Below are 16,858 nucleotides of genomic sequence, written 5' to 3'. Positions count from 1 at the left end.
ATGATTAACAATCTATAGCCCATTAAAAAAAATTAAAATTTTTACTTCAACAACGTAAAACTTAACGTACTATAGTTCTCTCTTTAGCAAAAGTTCCCCTTTCCCCCAAATTTGATCTTATATAATATTTCAATGTCTATAAACTCGTAAATAGTACGCACATGAATAATACGAGTTACTATTATATACAAAAAAACATGAGCTTAAAAATTCAAGTTAAAAAGAATACGAGCTATTATGAGAAGAATACGAGCTACTTTGAAAAGAACACGAGCTTGAACTAAATTGTAATGTATGGAAAAGATACGAGTTATTAAGAAAAGAGTATGAGTTATTATAAAAAGAATTCGAGTTAAATTTTATGTAATGTGCTTTCAAAAAAACACGACCAAATAATGTTTCAGATGTTATCGTATTTCATAACTAAATGTTTATGAACTCATAAATTGTACGCACATGAAGAATACGAGCTATTTTTTTTAAAAAAAATGAGCTAATAAGAATACGAGCTATTATGAGAAGAATGTGAGCTATTATAAAAAGAACACGGGCTTGAACTAAATTGTAATGTATGAAAAGAATACGAGTTATTAAGAAAAGAATATGAGTTATTATGAAAAGAATTCGAGCTTAAATCTATAGGAAATATAGTTTAAAAAAAACACGGCCTAATTCAAACAGATTTGTAAGATGAGATTCCATTATTTATATAATCTAAATCCCGATAAAAACTCTATTGATTATTTCATGCTCCTTCAAAGTTTTTTTTTCCATTGATGATGATACCTTTTGATGTTTCATCTGCCGTTGAAGCTTCTCTCACCGTGATGGTAAAAATCAATTAAATTCATATTGATTCTGATTGAAGAATGGGAGATATAATAGTTGTTAAAATAATTTAAAAGGAGAAGATTAGTTAACTACATAATGGAGGAAGATGGAGATCAAAATATAGAAACACTTAGAGAGAACAGGAGTTGAATTGAATTACGTACTCTTGGTTTTAGGGTTTAACATATAAAAGTAGTTGAGGAAGACTAAAATAACCTTGGATGTACAATGCTATTGTACATCCAGTTGTATAGTCCATAAACTGGTATTACACGGTGTCTAAACTATTTATATAAGATTTTATAAATATACAAAACTCTATACACCGTGCATGTATTGCACGGGGTCTAAACTAGTTGGTGATGATACAATTAGCCTTAATTTTTAGTAGCGAGCCTTCTGGTTTTTTACCTTAAAATGAGAAAAAAATTCCATTTTATAATAAAGGTCAACATTTAATGATAAAAAGTTATAAATAAAATTGTCACTTTTTAATAATAAATTAATGGTAATTTTTTACCATGAACTATTCACATTTTATTCGTTTTAATTTCAGACGGACTAAGCTATATGAAATGAGAATTTACGAACTTTTAGAGGTAATCAAAAATGCCTTTTTTTAGCACCTAACGGTTTTATCGTATATAAAAATTATAAATATTAATGCACTTCATTTATAAATATCACCAAAAAATATATAAACTATAATGAAATTGTTATACTTTTTTCAACGATTTTATAAAAATTATCAGATTTAACAAATGAAAGTATAATTTTAAACTCTATATTGAAAACAAAATTATTAATTTGTTCTCTTTTGTTGACTAATTCATTGTGGCAATATTGTATCAATTGTTGTATGTTATTATATTTAGAGCCGTTCATGGGTCGTCTCGTCCATTGAATCCGGTCCATCCCGCCCGCTAAAAAAGCGGGTACGGACAAGGCATTTTAAGAAAAATACAAAGGCCCAACCCACGAACCTGTCCCGAACCTGCTAACCCGCTTGTCCGTGGGCCAAAAATTAAACGTGAGACCGGTCCATGTCCGGTCCAAGCCCGCATTTGAACACTTCTAGTTATATTACACTACACTATAACTCATTATAACCCCAACAAAATATTTGTGAAGTGTAATTCACCTTAGCCTTTGTTTTTACTCTCTATTGTACTCTTCCGTTTCAATTATTTGTTCATGTGCAGACCTGCAATGATAAATGAAATTTAACTACTCCGTATATTAGTACGTTGTACGTAATCCACCGAAGTAGGAAAATTATTAGGGCCGGCCTTCGACATATGTAGTCTCGGGTCTCGTCTTGTATTTAAACCAACGATGATTAATGAGAAGCACACAAAAATGATTACACACAAAACATAACTTAACATGGTATCAGTGTCTTTGTCTTTCCTAAAACCCTAATCACTCTTCCGCCTCCTCATCTTTTCGATGAATAATCCCATTCAATCCGCCTCTGGCCCGAAGAACGAGGCGCCAAAACTCGATCCTCTATCTCCTTTCTCTCTTGCAAACCAAAAGGGGCCCGATCAATCCATCACCCACACCCGTCTCCGCAGCGATAATTATGAAGAATGGAGTCGTTCTATGCGTACCGCCCTCAAATCACGCCGCAAATTCGGATTTTGCGATGGTACGATCACACAACCTCAAGACGATGATTTTCTTTCCCAACAATGGGAGGTCGTACACTATACGATCGTTCAATGGATCATGAATTCAATTGATGATTCGGTTAAAAATTCCGTTTCTTATACCGAAGATGCTCGTGCGTTGTGGCTCGATCTTGAGGAGCGTTTTTGCGTCGTCGATGGGTCTCGGATTCACGCTCTCAAGGCAAAACTCCATGACTGCCGCCAAACTAAAGGTATGACCGTAACCACCTACTTTGGCGACTTAAAGGTTTTATGGGATGCTACTGCCAATTACGAACCACCATTCGCTTGCAAATGCGCTGGTTGTAAATGTAACATCTCTAAAACTGCTTTGGCTCGTCAAGATTCCGAGAGAGTTCATAAATTTCTAATGGGTGTAGATGCTACTCTTTATAAAACAATTCGATCGCAACAACTTGCTCTTGACCCGTTGTCATCATTGAATCGCGTCTATCACTCTGTGCTGCAAGAGGAACGTCTTATCTCCTCACCTCCTGTTGTCGAAGAGCCCCCGGATGTCATGGCCTTTGCAGTCCGTTCTGACCCGTCGTCTTCTGTCTTGGCTGCTTCGATTCCGGACTGGCGAGTTTTGCGAGATGCTGAGCGACAAGAAAGGCGCAAACTGTTTTGTACCCACTGTCAAGCTAACGGGCATGAGGCTATATCATGTTTTATTCGTACTCAAAAGTTCCCGGATTGGTGGGGTGATAGACCCAAGACTCTTGAGGAATTAAAAGTCAAACGCGCGGCTTCAACACGCACTCCTGCTCGTGCCAATTTTCTAGGCGGTTCAACTTCGATTCCGTCATCTGATCGTCTTAGTGGTATGTCTCCTACTTGGATAATTAATACAAGAGCCTCACACCATGTCACCGGTGATGTGACATGGCTGGCTGATCCATACCCGATACCTCCTTACCCGGTTACACTTCCTAATGGGCAGCGTGTGTCGGCTACTATAGCCGGAACGGTCCGCTTGAATGAGTTTCTTGTTTTGCGCAATGTTTTATACGTCCCTAGTCTTACCTGCAATCTCCTTTCCGTTTCTCAATTAATTGCGGTTACCGACTGTGTTATTAGCTTTACTAACTCATCTTGTCATATTCAGGACCGGTCTTTGAGGACGAGGATTGGAGTCGGTGAGCAACGGGACGGTCTCTATTTGCTGCGTGCGGTGGTCAAGCCAACTATCCATCGGGTGAGCGCTGATTCCTTTGAGTTGTGGCATCGTCGCCTTGGCCATCCCTCTAATAAAGTAGTTAAACTTTTGCCTTGTGTTAGTAATTCCCGTTCCAATTCGGATATTATTTGCGATATTTGTCATGAAGCTAAACATAGCCGCAGTTCTTTCAATTTGAATGAGAATAAGGCCTCAACTATTTTTGAGTTGATTCATTGTGATTTATGGGGTTCTTATCGGTCTCCGTCTACGTGTGGGGCTAAGTATTTTCTCACGATTGTTGATGATTTTTCCCGTACTGTTTGGGTTTATTTGCTTCTCGATAAGCGTGAAGTCACAGACATGTTTTTGAGTTTTTTTGCCTTAGTTAAAACTCAATTTAATGTTGTTGTTAAAACCGTTCAATCGGATAATAGGACGGAGTTCTTTCACATGGCCGATTTTTTCACTAAAAATGGTGTGTTATTTCGTACGTCATGCGTCGGGACACCACAGCAAAATGGTCGTGTCGAGCGAAAACATATACATATTCTTAATGTTGCTCGGGCCTTAATGTTTCAAGCTAATTTACCGGTCTCTTTTTGGGGTGAATGCATCTTAACGGCGGCTTATTTAATTAATCGTACCCCGTCTCATTTCTTACATGATAAAACACCCTATGAACATTTATTTGGATCGGCACCTAATTATACTCATATCCGCACCTTTGGATGTCTCTGCTTTGCTCATAATTTACATACAAAGGTGATAAATTTGCTAAAAGGAGTTGCAAATGCTTGTTTATTGGGTACCCACGCAATAAAAAGGGCTGGAAGCCTGGAAGGTATTTGACCTTGATACTCGGGAAATTTTTATAAGCCGGGATGCATATTTTTATGAGGATAGCTTCCCTTATATCACGGACACTCCTTCGTCTTCTAGTCCTAGTTCGATTCCTGCTTGTAACAGTGGCCCCTTGGTTCCGCCTTATTCATTTGACACCACAGACCCTTTGGATCCTTCGCATACTGACACGGGTTCCGGGGCTGGGTCAAGTACTGCTACAAGTGCTTCCTCGGACACGGGTTCTCCCATCGACAATCCGGGTGCATCCGGTTCAGGATCGGATACCAACCATGCCGATGTTGTCAATACTTCTCCTCGTGTTGAATTGGGCCGTGGTAAGCGAACAAAAATCCCATCGACCTGTCTTCGTGGATACGTTGTTGGCACCGCATGCACTTCTTCTGATTCCGACTCACCTCCTGACTCCCCTCGTTCCTCAGGTACTCCTTATGCTCTAGCTAACTATGTTTCGTGTAAGAAATTTTCCTCGAAACATCGAGCTTTTCTTGCAGCTATCACCTCGGGTGTCGAACCCCCAAATTTTCGAGCTGCCCTTGCCGATCCAATTTGGTGCAAGGCAATGGCGGATGAAATTGCAGCTCTCGAAAATAATGCCACCTGGGAATTATCCACTCTTCCAGCAGGCAAAAAGACGCTTGGTTGTCGTTGGATTTTCAAAATTAAATATAATTGCGACGGCAGTATTGAACGGTATAAGGCTCGCTTGGTAATCTTGGGCAATCATCAGGTGGGGGGTATTGATTAGGGAGAAACTTTCGCACCTGTGGTAAAAACGGTTATTATCCGTTCTTTTTTAGCTGTTGTTGCTGTGAAGAACTGGGAGCTCCATCAAATGGATGTGCACAATGCTTTTTTGCACGACGATTTTTACGAGGAGGTCTATATGAAGCTTCCCCCGGGATTTGGCAGCGGAAAGGAGGGAAAGGTCTGTCGGTTACGCAAATCTTTGTACGGCCTTCGACAGGCTCCTCGTTGTTTGTTCGCCAAACTAGCATCTGCCTTGCGACGATATGGTTTTACTCAGTCTTATTCTGACTATTCGTTGTTTAGCTATACACACAACACGGTCTGTCTTCATGTCTTAGTTTACGTGGATGATCTTGTTGTTGCCGGTAATGATTCTTTGGCCATATCGAAATTTAAGAAATATCTTGGTGACTGCTTCCATATGAAAGACTTGGGAGTCCTGAAATATTTTTTGGGTATTGAGGTTACACGAAACTCCGAGGGCATTTTCTTGAGTCAGCGAAAGTATGCCCTTGACGTCATTACTGAGACCGGATTGTTGGGTTCCAAACCCGTCGCCACTCCCATTGAACAGAATCATAACCTTGGGTCGGCCACGAGCGATTTTCTTGATGATATTGAGTCCTATCGACGACTCGTTGGCCGTCTTGTGTATTTGGCTCTGACACGGCCTGATCTCTCGTATGTTGTCCATACCTTGTCTCGTTACTTGAGTAAACCACGCAAGGAACATTATGATGCTGCTCTTCGCGTTGTTCGCTATCTCAAAGGTAGCCTGGGACAAGGAATTTTATTTCGCTCTGATAGTAAGCTTGTTGTCACCGGTTGGTGTGACTCCGACTGGGGTAGTGATCCCTCTACTCGTCGCTCTGTTTCTGGGTGGATCATTTTTCTTGGAGCCTCCCCTATTTCTTGGAAGACTAAGAACCAACAGACGGTTTCCTTATCATCAGCTGAGGCCGAGTACAGGGCCATGGCCGCTCTCCTTTGCGAATTAAAATGGGTCAAAGGGTTGCTTCTCAGCCTTGGTGTGTCTTTTTCGTCTCCCACTGATGTCTACTCCGACAGTCAGTCTGCGATTCAGCTTGCCCAAATTCCAGTTTTTCACGAGCGCACAAAACATATCGAGATTGATTGCCATTTTATTCGTGATGCAATTACTGATCGTTTGATTAAACCTTCTCATGTATCGACTAAGGACCAACTAGCTGATATTTTTACAAAGGCCTTAGCATCGTCTCAATTTGTATTTCTCCTTCGCAAACTGGGCATTCTTAATCTTCATGCTCCAGTTTGAGGGGGGTATTAGGGCCGGCCTTCGACATATGTAGTCTCGGGCAGTAAGTGGATTATACATCTGATGTAGTACATCAGATGTTATAGTTTTTGAGCATTAATATAAAGTTTTTGAGTTTTAATCTAAAATTTTTGAGTTTTAATTTAAAGTTTTTGAGTTTATTTACTTAAACTTTAATCTCAAAAAGTTACATTATAACTCAAAAAATTACATATAAGCTCAAAAAGATTTGATTTTTGACATCATCAAACTAAAATGTAATTTATAAACTCTATAATACTCGAAAAAAATACACAAAAACTCAAAAAGTCATTAAATATGATATAGTACATCCGATGTACAATCCTTTTTCTCAGTCTCGGGTCTCGTCTTGTATTTAAACCAACGATGATTAATGAGAAGCACACAATAATGATTACACACAAAACATAACTTAACAAAAATTCATATACATTTGCAGACGACTAAAGCAGAATCATATCTCATGAAATCAAAATCGAATTAGCCCAAATCTTCAATCACCAGAATCCCCTTCTTAATTTAAAAGTTAACACTCATAAAAGCCACATATTAGTAGGCACATTCATTTGGGGGAGTAACCTTATGAAATTCCCCAATTAAGGAATAATATCATGATTCAAAATCCAAAATTACTATGAAAGTAATGAACATACCATAACCATTTTTGTAACTATAATTGCATTTACAGCCATTTTCTCATGCTTTAGTGTTGTCTAGGTCCTGCAACATACTGACCCACCACAATACAAAAATCAATAAATAAATAAATGTAATTATTTCGTAGGTCTTCTGAAAGCCGCTCTATTACTAATAATAAAACAAAAAACATATACAAGAACACGGTAAAGTAAAAAAGACGAGTACAAATAATAATAATAATAATAATAAATGTTACTAATAAAAATGGTCACTTTTGAGCCATGATTAATAATAACAATTAGTCTCATTATAGACGGAATATCAGTCTATAGTGAAAGATGAGTCAAATATGCTTAAAGTGTTGATATTTTTGGGCCCCACCATGCAACTTGTTGCTTGTGTTAAGTAGGTGGATATTTGGTCTCTCTATAACTATAAACTGATATCTCACGCATATAATTAGAATAAAATGAAAAACACGTGAAAGAACATGAAAAATTGGATTATCACAATAACTTTATAAGAGACGGTCTCTCCTATGCCTGACGTTATTATTATAATATAAAGAAATTCAGCTGTGTATGTTGATATGCTCTTCTGTCACACCTGTCTATAACTCCTATTTCAACCAACACCAGCAACCTTCATCTGCCACTCAACAATCATCATCATCACCATATTCAATCAATCAATAATCTCTCTTTCCTTCTCCTCTTGTATATGCTAACTACACCATCTTCCTTAATTAATCCTTAATTATCTCTTAATAAAATGAGTGAAGAAGTGGCAAAGAAAGTAGAAGAAGAGACAGTAGTTGAAAAAGAAGAGACAACTTCTAAGGATGTTTCTGAAGAAAAGACTGTCATTCCTGCTTCTGATCTCAAAGATTCTGACTCCAAACCTTCTCCTGCTGATGAAAGTATGTTTTTGTTTTTTCTTATGTTAATGTTTCCTTGTTCCCAGTTTTTTGAAGGAGCCCTGGAAATTTCACCTTTAATTAATCCAAAGGGTTAAAACTTAATTATCATTGAATTACCGACAGTCATATACGTGTTTAAGTATAAAACGGGTCAAATACTATTGGATGGGATAAGAGTTTGTCATTCTGGTATTTGTCATATCATCTATTTGACTTGTTTTATCTTTTATTGTTAGAATACCATGAAATTAATATAGTTTGAATGATAAATAACCGGGTTTTAGTTTTGTGTAAGGCGGGTTTTCACCAAAAATTGGAGTACTATATTAACTAATTTTGTACATGGTGCAGAGGCTATTGTACCAGTAGCAGCACCAGCACCAGAACCTGAGAAGAAAAAAATTTCTGGGGGTTCACAAGACAGAGGTATATATTATGAGCAATATTTTTAATAAATATGTAGTATTTTGTAATTGAAAATTTTTATTAGCAAAATTATTTAAGTTCAATTATGTGACATGTTTAATTTTTGTGGACTGTAGATGTTGAGTTAGCAAGGCTAGAACAAGAGAAGAAATTGGCACTTGTCAAAGCATGGGAAGAAAATGAAAAATCCAAGGCTGAAAACAAGTATGAATTCCCCATTTTTCATGTAATTAGAAAGTTTAATAATCATTATAGGAGTATGAATACCGTGTTTCTGAGGAGTTAGTCTTTCTTATGACCGTCTTAAGCTTGATAGTCATTACAGCTAGTATAAAATGAATCACGTAACATGAAAAGATATCGTCTTGAGCTTAGAGTAGTCTCGAGTGAGATTTTGTATTTCTCAACTAACCAAATAATTAATTTTGGACTTTTCTAGATTTAAGTATAATTTATATCAGTCAGTTTGATTGGTTAGTTTTTGCTAGTTTTTCACTAAAGTTTTGACATTATTCTGTCTCTATGTATTTGGGTTGTCTTGCTTTTCCTTGTTGATTGATTGCTAGAAGTTAGGTTAAAGGGTTACTTAATGAACAATTGACACCTTTTTTTGCAAGTTGGGTTTAAATTGACAACTTTGTGTAGTTGTCCTTGTTGATTGGAATAGTTGCCTCTTTAATCATCTAGGATCCTTTTCATTTCTTTTGAAGAAATGGAGGGTCCGTTACCGAATCGACCAATTCAGAATAAATTAGACAATGTAGACTTAAATGGCGAAGAAGTGAATTTGCCTAAGATAAATCCCGGTTTTACTGATTAGGTGATGGAGAGAGAAATAGAGAGGATCCCGACTCCTCTAGAGTAGGGTGGAAATCACATTTTGTACTCCGTATGTTGTTATAGTCTTGGCTTATCGAAATGGATATCCATTATGTGAAAGTTGACACCTTTATTTTGCTTTACTTGGATGTTAACAACAGGGCTGCTAAGAAGCTGTCAGGTATACTGACTTGGGAAAACAGCAAGAAAGCTTCAATAGAAGCTGAACTCAGAAAGATTGAGGTGGGATTTTCTTGCATCACTGTCTAGTTTTATTTCTTAGCTTTATCGCTTTGCAGTGTGTTACGATTCGTTGCAAGGTAAAGGACTTGAGTCCCACATCGGTCGTAACGAGGGATTGATGTCGAGTTTAGGTAGAAAGGAACTCTTCCACCCCTTTTGAGCTAACTTTTACAGTGGGTTCTCCCATTACCTGTGTGAGTGTGATGGTTTCATGTGGGGTTTGATTTAGTCGATTAGAGTGAAACTTGCATATGAGGGTCACAGTAGGATTTAGCTGACCTCGAATCAGTTTGGGACTATACTTTTTCTTTTTGGTGTGAATGGAGCCAAAAGGGCCGTAACAATATTGTGTTTACTGACGGGTTTGAACCTAGATCATGAATACCAACTTTTAGTGACTTTACCGACTAGTTTAGCTAATGTTGGTGGGGCTATGCATTGTTGTTTCATTTGCAGTCCATTTATCTAATGTGATTCCAATAGAAAAACCGTTGCTTGACTCTCGAGTTACTAATTCAACAGGAACAATTGGAGAAAAAGAAGGCCGAGTATGCTGAAAAGATGAAAAACAAGGTGGCAGAAGTTCACAAATTAGCAGAAGAAAAGAGGGCAATGGTTGAAGCTCAGAAAGGGGAACAACTTCTCAAAGCCGAAGAATGCGCTGCTAAATATCGCGCCACAGGGCATACCCCAAAGAAGTTTCTCGGCTGCTTTTAGCTGCGACTCGACTGCTAGTGAACAAAGAAGAATGCATACATCGCTTGTAAAATTGTGGTTTTTTAAGATATTTGAACTTATTTGTGTTCTGATTTGCTTCTGCTGTGAATGTATGTATGTGTATAGTTGTGGTTTTGTGTAGTCTCTGCTGTTTAAGGCTTCTCCACAGTGGATAAATTAGTCATTATTACCATCATTTTCGACTTTTATTTTTTCTGTTGGGTTTAAATTAAGGACCTGATTTGTACTGTTTTGAATGCTGTAAACAATTTTTAAGTGATATTTCAGATTAATGTTTGATGATTTTTCCTCTCTTTTGTTTCAGTTAATTGTATACAAAATAAACATGTAGCTGGACAGGTGATCGGAATCGTCAACTTTGCTAGAAAGACTGACTACCCACTTTTATGCACATCTGATAAGAGTCGGTTTATATTGTGGTACAAAAGATGTCTTAGTTTGGTGATTAACACAACATAAGATTTATGCCGGTCTTGCAATCATAAGTAACAAAAGTCTGGCGAGAGGGCCAGCCTTCCAACAAACATAGAAATACCATGTTACCAAAATTATTGATCACTCAAGTTCTCGACCTAGGAAATGATGTACATGCTCAAATACTATCGAACACTTTCTGACACGCAGAAGTCATTCATACAAAATTATTGATCACTCTATTTCTTTGTCCATTTCCTCTAATAACCATTAGATCGTTTTAGGATAGAATCTAAATCGCTGATAAGAAATGGAAATTGAGACGATCGAAATTGATAACGTTCTCTCATTTTCACTTCATGATTGTATTGGATTGGACAGCGCAAATGAGTATAAGAGCCGAGGTTAGGTGTCCCCTTAGAAAAAGATTGCTCAAATGTGTTAACTCCATTCATCTTCCCATGTGTGATGTGCCCATTTTGGCCATTTAGTTACCTAATAAGTTGCGTCTGCCGCCATCTTTATCAAACGTCAAAATTCGGGAGAAATCAATTATCGTTGCTAGTACTCCCTATTAAACATAAGACTACAAATCTTTGAGAATTAAGGTCATGTTCTTTCGTACTGAAATTGTCTGAACTGAATTGAACTGAACTTAATGGAGCTGAACTGAACTGAACTGAACTTAATAGAGCTGAACTGAACTGAATTGAACTGAAATAAAAATAATAATAATAATAATAAATATTATAATAATATTATTCTTTATTATTAATAATAATATATTAATATAATCTAATAATAATCTAATAAGTTATATAAAAAATAAAATAGTAATATAATAATTAATATAGTAGTAATAATAATAATAATATATTAGTATATAAATGCTAATATTATAATATATTAAATAATATAACATATTAATAATAATAACTAAAAAACAAGTATGATAAGTATAATATAAATATCTTAAATAATAATAATAATAATAATTAATAATAATAATAATAATAATAATAACAATAATAATAAATATTAATACTAATCATATTGCCATTAATCATAATAATATAATAATAAATAAATACAATAAATATAAATAAAATAATAATAATAATAATAATAATAATAAATATAATTGTAATATAACAAATATTAAAAATAAATTTTAATATAATAATAACAATATTAAATAAATTAATATAATAATAATGATAACAATAAGAGTATAAAATAAGAATAATAATATTAATGTTGAAATAAACTGATCTGAACTGAGCTGAACTGATATGAACTGAACTGAACTGAACTGAACTGAATGGAGCTTAACTGAACTGAACTGAACTTAATAGAGCTGAACTGAACTGAACTGAACTTATTAGAACTGAAATTAAGTCCAAAAGAACAGGGCCTAAGACTATTATTTATTTTTAGATCGATTTTATGCAAACACGTGTAAGTAGAGAAGCCTCAAAGAATGGGTGATTTTTGTTAGTCGATAATGGTCGGAGACCAGGAGTAAGTAAGTAGAAAGTCCCCATATCAATACTATATATTAAATCAAGAAACCAAGAGACTTCAATGTAATTAAAGAAAGTTATACAAATTAATTATACTATATAGTTTTAAATCAGTAGCACCGTGTGATGGACCCGATTAAGGGATCTCAATGCAAATATTATATAATTTGGGTTAAAATTAAATTAGATAAAAGCTTGGTAATTTTCCTAAACATTTGTAAGAGAATAAAACATGGTCAATTTCCTTAAAATAAAATAATTAATTAAGAGGGTCAATTTCCTTAAAATAAAATAATTAATTAAGATGGTCAATTTCAAGGAGACTAAAAGAAAGAAGATGCTTGATAATTTTCCTAAATATTTATAGAAGACTAGAAGATGGTCAATTTCCTTAAAATAAAATAATTAATTAGTATAAACATGCACATTTATGGTATTATTTATTATCATCATAAAATTATATATTAAATTTAAAATCTATGCAATTTTATTAAACTTTATAGTTTATTAGATGTATAAGTAGGTTATAAATAATTCAAGTTAAATTCCATAATATATAATATTGCATAATTCTTTCGATTTGATTTAACGCATATATGTAATATATTTATATAAATATATAATCCTCTTAAAATTGCATACCTAAGTAGTAAAAGTAATTTCGTCAGTAAAGAAAAGAATTGTAGTAACATTGGATATAGTTATATTATAGTAATCACTCATTTGAATAGTAAAAGTAACAATATTATTAGCGAGATTAGTGAAAGTGGTAGAAACAACAACGGGAGTAGTGAAATAATCAATATTAATACGACAATAATGAAAATAACAATAATTACGGCGGGAGTATTGAAATTATCAATATTAATGCGGCAGTAGTGACAGTAACAATAATTACGGCGGGAGTAGTGAAAGTAACAATGATTACGGGAAAGTAATGAAATGTTATTACTATTTTTTGCAAGAAAGGTATTGCTCATATATTCCAAACAAAAAGGATTACATGAGTTTCTTACAAAGAATATCCACTATATAATGTAAGTCAAAAAAATCCTCTAAAGTAGCTATACAAAAGAATGCCTATGTATGAAGAGCCTCAATCACATCCAAATATACACGATCTGTGACTGAATGAAGGAGCAATGTACTAACTATGAATTGTATGTCCTTGAAATTATCCTGTGCAGTCCTCTCCTTTCCCTCAAAAATTCTGAGATTCCTTTCCTGCCAAATGACATAAACCAGACAACCAAGACTGCAGCTGACCCATCTGCCTCTCCAATCAGTTTTTTTTGAAGCTATGAGCATACCAAAGAAGCAAGGTGGAGAGTTCAGTGCTAGTGGAGGAAATATGAGTCCACTGTTTTACACAATTTAGCAGTTCACCAGTATAGCTGCAACTAAAAAAGAGATGTGCAGCAGTTTCAGTATCCTGCTTGCACAAGCTGCATCTATTTGCCATAGAGAATCCTCTGGTCATAAGTTTAGCCACAGTAGCTAATCTGTCCTGCACAGCTAACATAAGGAGGACCCTGTGTCTGGAAACCATGGTTCCATGACGAATAGCTTTATAGACTGGTTGAGGAGAACCACAATTCCTGATGCAGTCATAAGCTTTCCTGATGGAAAATTTGTCTTTATTAGTGAAGCTGCGGATCAAAAGTTGAAAGGATTGAAGCCCTCCCATAGTCTGAATGCATCTGTCTCGAATCTGAAGGACACCTCTTATGCTCTCTGAATGTTTCTCATGGATAGCAACTTCCCAAATGGAGGTAGAGTTAGTGACATATTGTTCAATCCATTTTTTCCAGATGGCTCCTTTATTCTGATCAATTTTCCATAACCATTGGAGGAGAGCAGCAACATTCCAATCTTGGAAACTCTTGATGTTAAACCCACCCTCCTCCCAAGGGGTGAAGATACTTGCCCAGCTCTTGAAGACAGGTTTCCTATCAGTGAAAGCCTGGCCCCAGAAAATACTTTTACTGATGCTATTAATTTTTTTACAGATATACCTGGGCATCAGCAGACTGGTACACCAGAAATTAGTTAATCCAAAAACAACAGAGTTCAGCACTTGGAGTCTTCCAGCATAAGAGAGATGCTTAGTGGAGAATTTTGTAGCAATGCATTGAACTTTCAGAATTAATCCATCATACATATCCTGTGTAAGCCTAGATGAGTGAATTGGGATCCCTAAATAACGGAAAGGGAAGCTCCCCTCAGTGAGGCCAACAGTGGAACAAATAAGCTGCTTGACAGAACTAGTCACACCTCCAAAATAAGCCTCAGTCTTGTCCATATTAGCTTTGAGGCATGAACAGGTGGAGAAGAGGTCTAAGATGTTAACTGCCTGTTGGACAGAAGGTAAATCCCCTCGAGTAAAAATCATTAGGTCATCAGCAAAGACTAGATGAGTCAACTTCAATCTAGAACATTTTGGGTGATAAGATACCCCAGGAAGATTGCACATGGTCCTAAGTTTCCTGGAGAGGATTTCCATACTGAGCAAAATGTTATTACTATTGTTTCATTAATAAGAGTAAAATATTAACAGTGGGGTAGTGAATTTGTCTCAAAATTTATTTTATCGTAATTTTAGGGTATGTCATTAAAAAAAATATTATTGATAAATTTATGGGTTGCAACTTTAAGTAATTTTATTTAATGAAAAAAAATTTAATGGTAAGTAGAGGTAGCCCGGGCAAAGCCAGGCACCAATACTAGTTTTGTTAAATTTCAGTATTATTCTTTCACATACATATCGACATAACGTAGGGTTGTAGTATTACATAATTACATAATGAAGAGAGAATTATGTAGGATCTAGCAGGTATACCGTATATGTAGGGATGTGTGGTGGGCCGGGCCGGGCCGTGATGGGTTTCATATTGCCTAGCCCAAAATCCCGGCCCATATAGTGTTTTTTTTTTTTGTATTTTTCAATATTTTACCGGGCTGGGCCGAAAATTTCTGGCACTGGCCCGACCCCGGTAGAGAGGCTGGTTGAGCTGGGCTGACCCATGGACTGGATGGGCTGGAAATAGCGGCCCACGAATGAAGGTTGGGTCGAGCTAGCCCGCACCATTTAAGAGCCCTAAGTATGTGTAAAGCTGTTCGTGGGTCGTACCGCCCAATAGACCCGGCCCGTCTGACCCTAATTTTTACTGGGCTTGGACAACAACTTTTTTAAAAGATGGGTTATAGGCCGAACAGGCACGGTCCATGTCAGTGGTGGAGCGAGGGGGGACTAACAGGGGCGGTCGCCCCTGCTGCCGTTTGAAAAATTCAAAAACTTTAGTAAAATTTTCGAATTTTTCCGAGGTCCCCTTATAAATTTCCCCTTTCGCCTCCGCTAACTTCAAATCTTGGCTCCGCCATTGGTCCATGTTAATAAATGGGCCGGGCATGGACAAGTGGTTTTTTAATCGAGTTGGCCCGTCCGGCCCGCTAAAGTTTAATATAGTTTTTTTTTCTCAATTGTCATGCAGTATCTTCTATTTAGAATATAATCTGTGTGATACAGATTCCAGTTTCTGGACTATACAACTCGATGTACAATGCTATTGTACATCCAAAGTTATTTTAGTCTTTTTTCATTTACTTTTGCAAAAAAAAAAAAAGAGTAACATAATCCAATTTTCAATCCAATCCCCCTTCTCTCTAACTGCTTCCATATTTTTCTAACTCCTCTCCACCTTCCTTCATCACCCAGTTAATAAATCATTTTCTCCGTTAAATTATTATAATTAATTGACTGTGCAAAACAAATCATATAACGTGACTCGTGAGCATCATCTTTAAGAAATTTTTTTATCCAAAATTTCTAATGCATGAAAAAGTTGAAGCTTGTATTATTTTTACATTAGCTCGTATTCTTTTTACATTAGCTTGTATTCTTATCTTAATAGCTCGTATTCTTATGTGCTCGTATTTTAAAGCTCGTAATCCGTTTAAGCTCGTATTCTTTTTACATTAACTCGTAAAACATGCAATGAATAAATAAATAGCGAAAGCGATAAAATTAAGATCAAGAATTAAACCTCCAGCCATTGCTTATCGGAATTCCTGAACAACTTTACCCAATAATCTGATTGTTAAACCCGTTTCCGTAAACCCATATGCCCGTATGTTTTTTTCTGATTTCGGTTCCAAACTCTCACACTCACTAATTTAGATGGTGTATAGATGGTTAAGGGGAGTGGGATCCTCTGTCCCATTTGGTGTCCCAATGTATGTGCCACTCCAATCAACTTCTAACACATCAACAAATTAATATAATTATTGCAATATTTTATTTTGCAACAAGTGATGTGTCAAAAGGTGAGTGAAATGACACACACAATGGGATACAAAAGTGGGACAGAGAATCCTTACTGGGTTAAGGGAGAGTAGATTTGGTGACCTTTATCAAATGAAGTTGGTTTTCTTAAATACTGCTCTTGCCATAAAAAAGCAGTTGAACGTAAGATGATGTAGGGAGTGGTTACTGTTAATGGGGAGAGAAATAAGAGGCATTTGAGTCCATGGTTTGACTGCCAG

General features: G+C 36.1%; 1 protein-coding gene across 1 annotated transcript; it reads left to right on the top strand.

Annotated features, from left to right (window-relative positions):
• Positions 1-7,781: 7,781 nt before the first annotated feature.
• Positions 7,782-10,661, top strand: LOC141653558 (remorin-like). The gene is made up of 5 exons (XM_074461360.1): positions 7,782-8,153; positions 8,505-8,579; positions 8,696-8,783; positions 9,560-9,641; positions 10,164-10,661. The coding sequence occupies exons 1-5, from the start codon at positions 8,006-8,008 to the stop codon at positions 10,356-10,358; spliced, it is 588 nt and encodes a 195-aa protein (XP_074317461.1). The 5' UTR covers positions 7,782-8,005; the 3' UTR covers positions 10,359-10,661.
• Positions 10,662-16,858: the final 6,197 nt, after the last annotated feature.

Source organism: Silene latifolia, chromosome 4, assembly GCF_048544455.1.
Source record: "Silene latifolia isolate original U9 population chromosome 4, ASM4854445v1, whole genome shotgun sequence".
NCBI classification, from domain to species: Eukaryota; Viridiplantae; Streptophyta; class Magnoliopsida; order Caryophyllales; family Caryophyllaceae; genus Silene; species Silene latifolia.
Note: the sequence above shows the minus strand (reverse complement) of the source record. Positions and strands in the feature narration are given on the sequence as shown.